The sequence below is a fragment of the Urocitellus parryii genome, chromosome 11, assembly GCF_045843805.1.
Source record: "Urocitellus parryii isolate mUroPar1 chromosome 11, mUroPar1.hap1, whole genome shotgun sequence".
NCBI lineage: Eukaryota > Metazoa > Chordata > Mammalia > Rodentia > Sciuridae > Urocitellus > Urocitellus parryii.
The window spans coordinates 67,034,391-67,046,695 of NC_135541.1; the positions used below are offsets into that span (position 1 = coordinate 67,034,391).

Here is a 12,305-nt window from a genome sequence, read left to right on the forward strand (position 1 = left end):
TATGGATTGTTTTTAATTTTGGCTATAATATGCCATGAACATTTATAAGTACTCCTTTGAGTAACTGTTTTCAGTTATTTTGTTGTATTCTTAGAAGTGAAATTGCTGACTCATATTCTAATTCTGTGTTTAACTTTTTGATACACCCCTAAATTGTTTTCCGTCAAAAGTGTTCCATCCCACCAACAATCTTTTTTTCTGGTTATTTTATGTATTTCATTATGTAAATATAATTTGTCAGTTAACTGGTATTATTTCAGAAAGTCAAGTGAAGTATAGAAACCTTACCTCCATTTATGTTCTTTTTTTTTATGATGTAAAGTTACTCTGATTGTGTATTCATTTGTAAATAGGAAAGTTATATCCAGTTCACTCTAGTCTTTCTACTTGCCCCCAACCTTTATTCTCCTTTGTTCAGAACTTCTATTCTTCTATCTCCTCAGCCTATTGTGAGTTATCATCTGCATGTCCGAACATTCCACTTTTGTTTTGGGGGGATTGGCTTATTTCACTTAGCATGATAGTCTCCAGGTGCATCCATTTACTGGCAAAAGTCATAGTCATTCTTTTCTATGGCTGAATAATATTCCATTGTGTATATATACTACCTCTTTTTTTTTTGCTCATAGCGGAATAAAAAGGATGGAAAATGGCTTAGTGAACTAGAACACAAAGCAAAAGAATTACCCAATCTGAATACCAGCAGTAGGAATGTAAGCTGAGAAAAGGAAAGCAGCAACAGCAACAACAGTAACTACAAAGACAGCCTCAAGGAACTGTGGGCTGCAATGAAACAGTTTGTTATATAAGTCCTTTTATTCTCCCCCATTTACAACACAATTACCGTAAATATTTGCTGTATATGCATTTAGAATCATATCACACAGGGTTATAGGTTTTGCTTTCCTTTTAGACATATTTTCAAAAACTCAAATGGAAAAAGAAAGTTCATTGTATTTATCCATATTTTTACCCTTTAAGTTTTTTGTTCTTTTTGGTGTAAGTTTCCATCTTTTATCCTCCTTTTCTGTTTAGAGAACTTTCTCTAGCCAGTCTGTTAGGGTTGTTCTACCAGCAATACATTTTCTTAATTTTCTTGCATATAAGGGTTATTTTCTCGTCATCCTGGGGATTGTTTTTCTATAGGTATATGATTCTTTCTTTTATTTCAGCACTTAAAAACCTTTTGCTACATCCTTTGACTCCACGGTTTCTAATGAGAAATATGTTGTTATTCCAGATTTCTATAGATAAGGCTTCAGTTTTTCTCACTGCTTTCAAGATTTTTTTTTCAGAAGTTAATTATGATGTATATTGACCTACATAGATATTTTCAGATTTTATATGACTTGGAGTTTTCAGCCATAATTCTTTTGAAACTATTTTTAGCTCTGTCTTCTTTCTCCTCTTCTTATAAGACTCTGTGATTCAAAAGTAGATCTTTCATTGCAGTCCACAGTTCCTTGAGGCTGTCTTTGTAGTTGCAGTTGCTGTTGTTGCTTTCCTTTTCCCAGTTTACATTCCTCCTGCTGCTATTTAGATTGGGTAATTTCTTTTGCTTTGTATTCTAGTTCACTAAGCCATTCTCCATCCTTTTCTTTCTGCTATTGGACATTAACTGAATTCTTCATTTTAGTTATTATATTTTTGAGTTCTAAAATTTCCAATTGGTTCTTATGTGTTCTATTTTTTTTTTACTAAAACTTCATTTGATGAGGCTCTCTTTTCATTTGGTTCAAGCATGTTGATAATTGCTCATTAAAGCATTTTTATGGCTCTTTTAAATCTTTAATAATTCTTTGACATGTCATCTTAGTGTTGCCTTTCTTAATTATCTTTATTCATTGAATTTGAAGTCTTCCTGTTCTTGATAGATAGTATTTGATTAACCTGAACATTTTATCCTGAGTTCATTTTTAAATCTTCTATTTTTTTATTTTTCTGATCCTATTCTTGCAACGGAAGGAGATACTGCTTTATTACTGCTGAGTTCCAAGTTCTTCATTTGGCCTCAAACAACACCTGATAGGTTCATTCTTACTACTAGACCAGGGAACAGGTGGCCTTGTTACACTGGATGATGGCAAAAGTCCTGAATCTCTGTTAGGCCTCTTCTGACACCACCAAATGGAGAAGGAAAGAGTCCTCTTATTAATGCCATGTGAAAGTGGAAGTCCAAACTCTAATTGTTCTTCACTGACACTGTGGAAGTGCCTCATTACTGGCTTCCTGTGTTCAAGGTCTTAATCTCTAGTTGGCCTTTTCTGACACCACTCTATCTTGGGTACCTTGTTACAGCTTGGTGAGGGGTAGAAGTTTAGCTTCCCCACTTGCCTATAGCAGTGAAGGTGGAGCCAGTTTCTCAATCCCTGTGGAATTTGGCCGAAGTACAGTGGTTAACATCTAAATGTTCTCTATCTTCTTTTGCTGTTCCTATCTTGACCCTTTGGATAGAAAGAGCAGACTTTTGTCTGTGCCTGATTCTGGGTTGCCACATACCTCCCACATAACAAATTTTTATTTTACTCAGCAAAGTTATCCTTTAGAATCAAAGAAGAGATGAAAACCTTTCAAGATCAGCATAAAGTAAGAGTTTTCTAAGCCAGCACTGCAAAAGATACTTAAAAAAAAATCATGTACACAGAAGATAAAACCAAAAACAGCAGGGCTCAGGAAAGAATGAATTTCATTAGAGGAGTAGTTAAGCAAATGAAAATTAGGGTTGAATTAAACATTAGAAATAAATCAATATGGCAGGGAAAATAAACACTTCTGTATAATAACACTGAATGTAAATGGTCTCAACTCTCCAATTAAAAGATATAGCCTGGCAGATTGGATCAAAAAGCAATACCCAACTATATGTTGCTTGCCAGAGATACACCCCACAGGCAAAGACATCCATAGGCTGAAAGTGAAAGGATGAAAAATGTTACTCCATGTACATTAAACCTGAAAGCAAGCAGAGATAGCTACTTTCATATTTGACAAAGCAGACTTCAAACCAGAATTAATCAGAAGGGACAAAGAAAGTCATTACATACTGGTAGAGGGAATAATTCAGCAAGATGATATAACAAAAATAATGTGCCCACACCAAATTGCATAAAACAAACACCTCTTGACATAAAGACTCAATTAGATCCCAGTGTAGTAATATTAAGTAATTTTAGCACACCTCTCTCACTGATAAATAGGCTATGCAGACATAAAATCAGCAAAGACACCTTAGACCTAAAAATACTGCAAATCAAATGGACATAACAAACATCATCAACAATAGCTGAATATACTTTCTTCTCAGATGTTCATGGAACCTTCTTCAAAATACATAATATATTTTAGGCCACAAAGCAAGTCTTAGTAAATACAAAAAAGTCAGTAAAATTCCTTGCGTCTTATCACATAATAATGAAATCAGAAATCAACCGCAAGTAAAACTATAGAAACTATAGGAACACATGAAAATGGAATAATATACTTTTGAATGATGAACAGATCATAGAAGAACTCAGTAGAAATTTAAAAATTCTTAGAATCTAAGAAGAATATATAACAAACCACAGTTTCTGGGACACTATGAAGGAAGATCTAGGGAAAGTTTATAGCTACAAGTGTCTACATTGAAAAACCAGAAAGATCCCAAATAAACAATCTAATGATGGGTCTTAAGACCCTAGGAAAATTTTTTAAAAAAACAACTAATTCCAGAGCCAATAGGAAGAAGGAAATAATTAAGATCAGAACCAGAATTAATGAGATATAGAGAATAATTTTAAACTACACAAAGAACTAATGTGACAAAAAGTTGGTTCTTTGAAAATATAATGATTGATTAAACACTTTTCTAAACCAAAGAAAGAGAAGGCCCAAATTAATAAAATTACAGATGAAAAAGGTAATATATACATAAATGTCATTGAAATCCAAAAGATTTTTGAAAACTTACATTTCAGTAAATTGGGAAATGTAGAAGAAATTAACAAATTTCTAGAGATAATAAGTTACCAAAATTGAACCAAGAGGATATAGAAAACTTTTTTTTTTTAAAGAGAGAGTGAGAGAGGAGAGAGAGAGAATTTTTTAATATTTATTTTTTAGTTCTCGGCGGACACAACATCTTTGTTGGTATGTGGTGCTGAGGATCGAACCGGGGCGGCACGCATGCCAGGCGAGCGCGCTACCGCTTGAGCCACATCCCCAGCCCCGGATATAGAAAACTTTTAACAGCCCAATAACATGCAATGAGATTGACAAAATAATAAAAAGACTTATAACGAAGAAAAGCCCAGGGCCAGATGGTTTCTGAGCTGAATTCTAGCAGAACTTTAAAGGAGAACTGATGTCAGTGCTCTTCAAGTTATTTCTTGAAGTAGAAAGGCAGGAGAAACACTTCCAAATTCATTCTTTGAAGCCAATAATATCACCATGATTCCTAAACAGATAAGAAATGTCAAGGGAAATTGCAGATGAATATCCTTGAAGAGTATAGATACAGAAATCCTCAATAAAATATTAGGGATGCAAGGAGGATTCAACATTCAGTAGTCAGTAAATAAAATTGACCACAAAAAAAAGAATAAAAGACAAAAATCACATGATCATCTCACTTGATGCAGAAATAGCCTTCAACAAAATTCAGCATTCATTAATGATAAAAACACTGAAGAAGCTAGGGATAGAAGGGTTTTTGTTTGTTTGTTTTTTGTTTTTTGGTAGAAGGATCTTACTTCAGTATCATAAAGGCTATATGTAACCAACCCAAAGACAACATCATACTCAATAGGGAAAAACTGAAAACATCCTCAAAGGTTAGGAGCAAGACAATGATGCCTACTCTTACCAGTCCTATTCAATACAGTACTTAAAATTTTAGCCAGAACAATTAATAATTAAGAAAGGAAGAAGTCAAAATATCACTGCAGATGATATAATCCTATTCTTAGAAAATCCAAAATGCTCTACCTGAAGACTTCTACAGCTGAGAAATAAGTGCAGCAAAGTAGTGGAATGCAAAAATCAACATACAAAAATCAGTAGCTTTCCTATACACCAGTAATGAATTCACTGAAACAGAAATCAGGAAAGAAGTTCCCATTCACAGCAGTCTCAAAAACAAGCCCTAGGAATAAATAAATCTAATCAGAGTGGTGAAGGACCTCTACAGGGAAAAATTACAGAGTACTGAAAAAAGAAATAGGACCATGGATAGGCAGAATTAATATTGTTAAAATGACCATAATCTACAGATTCAAAGCAGTCCTCATCAAAATACCAATGGCATCCTTCACAGAAGTAGGAAAAAAAAAGTCCTCAAATTCATTTGGAAGAATAAAACACCAAGAATAGCCAAAGCAATTCTAAGCAAAAAGAGCAATGCTAGAGACATCCCAATACCCGATTCACATTATTTTACACAGCTCTAGTAACAAAAACTGCATGGTACTGGCATAAAAACAGACACACAGACCAATGAAATAGAAGTCACTGAGACAAACCCACACAGACACAGATGATAATCTGATCCTTTACCAAGATACAAACACAAACACCAAAGAAAAGACAGCCTTTTAAACAAGTGGTGCTGGGAAAATTGGATACCCATATCTAGAAGAGTGAAACCAGATTCCTCTCTCTTACATTCTACAAAAGTCAACTTAAAATGGGTTAATAACCTAGGAATTAGACCAGAAACTGCAATTGCTAGAAGACACCATAGGATCAACACTCCAGCATACAATAGTGCAGGAAATTACTTCCTCAGTAGGATTCCTAAAGCTTAGGAAATAGAAACAAGAATTATAAATAGGAGAACAGCAAATTAGAAAGTTTCTGAATAGCAAACAAAACAGTTGAGAGTGTGAACAGAGGTCCTACAGAATGGAAGAAAATCTTTGCCAGCTACTCTTCCAACAGAGGATTAATATCCTGAAAATACAAAAAACTCAAAAAAATTACTGCCAAAACAAAAACAAATACACTTAATTAGTAAATGAACAAGTGAACTAAATAGACTTTTCTCAAAAGAAGAAATACAAACGACTAACAAATAAATGAAAAAATGTCAACATCTTTAGCAATTATGCAGTGTAAATCAAAACTATACTGACTGTCATTCCTTTAGCATGGCAGTCATCAAGAATACAAATAATAGTAAATGCTGGCAAGGATGTATGGAGAAAGGAACATTTATAGACTGTTGGTGGGACTGTAAATTAATACAACCAGTATGATAATCAATATGGAGATTCATTAAAAAATTAGAAATGGAACCACCCTATGACCCTGTTATTCCATTCTTCCTTATTTATGCAAAAGAAATAAAGCATGCTATAGCAATACATGCACACCCATGTTTATAGTAGCACAATTCACATTAGCTAAGTTAAGGCACCAACATTGGTGTCCATCAATGGATGAATAGATAAGAAAAATGTGATATATACACAATGGAGTTTTATTCAGCCATAAAGAAGAATGAAATGCTGTCATCTGCAGGAAAATGAATGGAGATACAGAGCATCATGAGAAATAAACCAGATTCAGAAAGTCAAGGCTCAAATATTTTCTCTCATGTGGAAGGTAGAAAGAAAAATGTAAAAATAGGAATCGCTTGAAAATAGAAGGGAGACTAGTAGCAAATGGGGATTAGGATGAGGATAAGGGGAAGTACTGGGCAACAATGAAAGTGATCAGATCATGTTCATGTATGAATATGTCACAGTGAATTCCACTATTATGCATAACTATTATGTACCAGTAATTTTTTAAAAAGTCATCGTCAACTCTCTTTTGTACAGGATAATTTATACAGCCACAACTTGTAAATTTTAATAATGATACTTATATATCTTGTTGACTCTCTGGAAACCACACGAGGAAGTACTTACCGATGTTCAGGGTCCATCCCTCCATCTTACATTTATAAATATATTTTGTCAGTCCCTTATAGTGATTGAATTCAGGGGAAATTTTTTTTTCCTGCCTACAGTTAGCATCAAGTTAATCCCAGCACAGGCGATTAATGTGCTTATTAGGTTAAACCTTCTATAACCCAATCATTTAAAATATTTTTATTTGTTCTTTTTAAATATACATGACAGTAGAGTGTATTATGATATTTGCCAGTAAATGGATGGAACTGGAGACTTATCATGCTAAGTGAAATAAACCAATCTCCAAAACTAAAGGCAGAATGTTCTCTCTGATATGTGGATGCTAAAACATAAAAATGGAGGGGAAGGGAAGAAAAGAAGTTCATTGGATTAGACAAAGAGGAAGTGAAGGAAAGGGAGGGGGATGGGAATAGGAAAGACAGTAGAATGAATGGGACATAACTTTCCTATGTTCATGTGTAAAAACACGACACTGAAATTCCATGTCCTATACAACAGCAAGAATAGGATCCTAATTAGAATAAATTTATATTCCATGTATGTATAATATGTCAGAATTCAAGGAAATTGATTCAGAATAACAACTTAAGAAAATCATGTATATAATCAGATAGCCAATTAATATAATCCACAGTGGTTTTAAAATATTACTTCTGTGAGGATCAAATAATGTTTAGCTGGACAGTAAATACATTGTCAGCCATGCTGAAAACATAATCAGTTAAATAGCTTCAGAACAGTTTTCTTGTACTGCAGCTGTGTTGTGTCCCAGTTGGCATTGCACATACATTTTATCAGGAATAAATTGCACTTCAGAACAGTATTTGGAGATGCACACAACTCAAGATTGACTTGAAATACTATGTTAGAATGAAAAGTGACTTTTGAACTACCCTTCAGTATCTCTAGTTGATGCTGTTCTAAAGTTGATGTCAGTTTATTCTTCTCTTCTTGATATTCATATGTATTAAGCCTTGCAAGTAATTTTGAAGATTTGATTCTCCTAACATATATTAAATTGCTCTTACCTTGTTATTGAATAGGAAAATTATGTTCCAGGCTAAAGCTGTTTTAGACTCAACTGGATTGAGCCTCATAAAAACTCAAGCAGTCTATCCATATTTTCCATATATCTTGGTCCTATACTTTTATTTTTCTTGTGTTTATATTTTGTCTTTCCTTATTATGGTCTAGAGATTGCTGTTCATAACTTCCTTATTAAATCATTTAAAACAGTTCATATTTCTTTTTCTCTGTTTTAGAAAGAGCTATTGCAAGACATGAAGTTCGAGAAATTGAGCAACGACATACAATGGATGGACCTCGACAAGATTCATCTTTAGATGAGGAAGAGGATATGGTGATAATTTATAACAGAGTTCCCAAAACAGCAAGCACCTCATTTACCAATATCGCCTATGACCTGTGTGCAAAGAATAAATACCATGTTCTTCACATCAATACTACCAAAAATAACCCAGTGATGTCATTGCAAGATCAGGTAATTAACACTACACCAGTGTTTTCTGGGACATCCACAAATTTAAGCACTACAACAGTGTTTTCTGGTACATCCACAAATTTGTATTTCAAGAAGATAAAATATTTTAAAGAGCTATGTGTGCTAATTTCAATGAATTGTAAGCCTTTTACCAACTTTTATATAGTTTTGCATTTTTCATAGTATTGGACACAGTTCCTTGCCTAAAGTACATAATAATATATTTGTGAGATATATGAATTAATGTATAACTTGAATTTTTAAAGAAAATATTGATACTTTTCAGTATGAAATCATTTTGAAAATGTGAAGTATTTTTGGCAAGATGCCCTGCAATAATAATTAGTATATTGTTTCAACTTATTATAGAGAAATATATGTTGAGTACTTGTACTTGATTTTATGACTAGCCTCCTGAATTTTGTCTTATCTTTAGTAATTAATATAAACATTAATTATAAACTCTTGGAGAACATGGATTGTGGCTTATATCTTTAACATAATCTGGCCTTTAAATTATCAATGAATTTTAGATAAACATATGGATAAATAATTTTGTGAAATGAGCCATGTTCCAGTAGTGCACTCCTGTAATCCCAGAAACTTGGGAGGCTGACATAGGAGGAATGCAAGTTAAAGGCCAGCCGCAGCAACTTAGCAAGACCCTGTATCAGAATAAAAAGGGAGGAACTGGGACTGTAGTTCAGTGGCAGAGCATTTGCCTAGCACATGAGAGACAATGGTTTCCATCCTTACCACTGCATAAAAGTAAGTAAATAAAATAAAGTGTTCTGTCTGTCTATAACTAAAAATATTTTTTTAAATGAATAACACAAAGGGATAGAGATATAGCTCAGTGGTAAAGTCCTTGGGCTCCATCCTCAGTACAAAAATAAATAAAAGGAAAAAATTTTGTGAAATGATTTTAAGTAAAATAGAGGAAGTTACAAAATCAAGTTTACTCGTCTCTTTAGCAACAATAGCACACATTTTCCCTACACCTGGAGCTTTGATTATAATTATAAATAATGTTCCCTTTATAAATATTGAAGAGGATGAGAGTTTGTCCCATAAGGAGAAAAGATATTTGAAAATACTATTTAGGATAATTGCCATATTGGAGTAACCTTGTTAGATTATAACAAGTTACTTGTTATAATCCTATTATAGTTTGATTTTTTATCTGTTTGAAAGCAACCTAAGTTTTTTTTTGTTGTTGTTGTTATTGTTTGTTTTGCAGTACTAGGGATTGAGCCCAGGAGCAGTCTGCCACTGAACTAATCCCAGCCCTTTTTATTTTTTAAGACAGGGTCTTTCTTGCTGAGTTGCTGAGGCTGTCCTTCAACTATGCTCCTACTACCTCAGCTTCCTAAGTCACTGAAATTGCAGGCATGCGCCACTGCACCTAGATGGACTTGTTTTATTGTTACAGAATTGACTCTTCCCACTATTAAACATAAATATAATACTGAAATCAGAGAATGACATTCATGCATGAGATTAAGTTTGGCCTTCTTGCTAAAGAGATGTTTGTAAAAGATTATGGTATATGGCATATCATCTGCCCATATCATTTTTAGCTCTCTGCAGGATCTTTGATTACTCTTTTTCATGGAACCAAAAATATATACCTGTCAGCCAAACTAAATAATCCTTCTGAGAAGAGACAAGAATTTTTTTTTAGCTAAGTGTGTCATAAAAACTATTCATTATGTAATAATGTATATCTCAAGGACAAGGATTCTAAATATTCTGTTTTTATACAAGCATATAGTAGATTATAAATCTGTTTACATTACTGCTTCTCAGAATATACCTTGATTTAAAAGGAACATGTCTTAAGCTCACATAATAATTTCAGATTTCCTTAGTAATAAACATACCCCCCCCCACTTTTTTTGTAGTACTAGATATTGAACCCTGGGGTGCTTTACTACTGAGGTATATCCCCGGTTATTATTATTTTTTTTAAGACAGGTTTTTACCAAATTGCTGAGACTGACCTTGAATTTTAGATCATCCTACCTTGGCCTCTTAAGTCGCTGGGATTACACACATGTACCACCATGCCTGGCTTTCAGTAAAATCTTTTAGAAAAGTAATGAAAACTTGTTTGCTCAGTTTTTAGAGTTATTTTGTGTCTTTCAGCTACAAGATATCTGGCAGTGATATGAACCATTTTTTTCATGAAATATAAATCTGAGGCTTACCATGTATGAATGACTTTTATGACCTGATGTAGTAGTACATTTTCCCAGTTGCATTTGGATGAGATAAAGCTTTTGTTTTTCTTTCAGTAGTTTATTAGATATATATAGGGGAAAAGAAGAAGCATTATGGTATCATAAGCAATTGGATTACATAATGAACAACACTTAAAACATGTTCGTGTAGGGCAGAGTAGAGGAATAATTTCAATAATTAGCTGACTTCTAAACATCAGCTGGTAGTTGAAAATATGGTCTTAATTAGAATGACTTGTGACAAATACTTTTTAAAGTACAAATTCTACTGGTCTCTTGTTATGTATAGCAGCAGTTTTTCAAAACAAGTCATAGTTACTGCTTCCTTGTCCTTTGTACAACATATTAGATAGCATTTTTATTTCAGTTTCAATCTAATCTTTATCTGAATGTGAACTTTTAAAATTGTGCCATGTTCCTTGAAAGTATTTTTTAAATATTCCCTGGACCCTATTTTATATACTGTACTTTTAATCTGCTGTTGTCCAAAGCTCCTTTTAAAAGACCAAGCTTACTTATAAAAATGCCTTGAGATGAAATAGGTGACCATACTCTATTAAATCCTCATATATCAGTCTTAGTAGTTCATTCTGCTCTGTATTTGCCTTCAGTCCCAATTCTTTCCTAGACATATTTTGGACATACTGTATTAGACACTGCAAAATTGTTTACACATGCTTAATTTTTTTCTTTCAAAAATTTTAGAGGCGAAGCCCAAATATTTTTAGTCCAATATAAAACTATACAATATGTAATAGCAATACATACTCTGCTAACCTTGAAAATAGTTGTTATATTTGCTGTCCACTGTTTCATTTATTTATTCAGTATGTAATGTGTAGAGAGATTGTACTACATTCTTTGGGGAAATACCAAAGAAAGAAATGCAAAAGCACTTCTTTCAAGGAGCTTATTTATAGTTTATTTGAGCACCTAAAATATAGACAAAGGAACTCTGAAGACCGTTAAAATATCAGTTTATGATAATCTCACAAAAATGTTTAATCAAAAATGTTTCTTGCCAGAATGTTTTATCTGGACCTAATCCTGAAGAAGGAAACAAATTCATATTGTAGAGCATTCTACAGAAAAATTATCCTGTGCTTTTCTAATGTCTCAATGTCAAAGCAACTAAAAAAGGGGGAAGTGGGGTCTAGGTTCTCAAGACTAGAGGAGACTAAAAAGACATGGAAACCAAAGGTAATATATGATCTGCTTGCCTGCTTGATATAAAATGTTCATGTCCTTCAAGGATGTCCACTGTCACCACTCCTATTTAATATAGTAATAGAAATTGTAGCCAGAGCAATTAAGCAAGACAAGGAAATAAAAGAGGAAAGGAAAAAGTCAAATTATCACTGTTTGCAGATGATATGATCTTATATTTAGAGGATTCTAAAATCTCCACCTGAAAATAATTAGAGCTAATAAATTCAGCAAAGTGTCAAGTTACAAAATTAATACAAAAATCAATAGCTTTTCTGTACACCAATGATGAGTTTGCTCAGAGAGAAGTCAAGAAACAATCCCATTCACAATAGCCTTTTCAAAAAAGAAAAGAAAAAAAAAACCTAGGAATAAATCTAACCAAGGAAATGAAAGACCTACAAAGAGAACTCTAGAACATTGACCAAAGAAATTGAAGAAGAAACAAGAAGATAGGAA

At 33.2% G+C, this 12,305-nt stretch overlaps 1 protein-coding gene across 2 annotated transcripts in view; it reads left to right on the plus strand.

Annotated features, from left to right (window-relative positions):
- The window catches only part of Hs2st1 (heparan sulfate 2-O-sulfotransferase 1), a 181,144-nt gene that overhangs the window by 116,329 nt on the left and 52,510 nt on the right, over positions 1-12,305 (plus strand). For both annotated transcript variants that reach the window (XM_077791112.1, XM_077791113.1), the window contains exon 2: positions 8,159-8,397. In XM_077791112.1, coding sequence (XP_077647238.1) covers positions 8,159-8,397 — 239 coding nt within the window. The remainder of the gene's footprint in view (positions 1-8,158; positions 8,398-12,305) is intronic.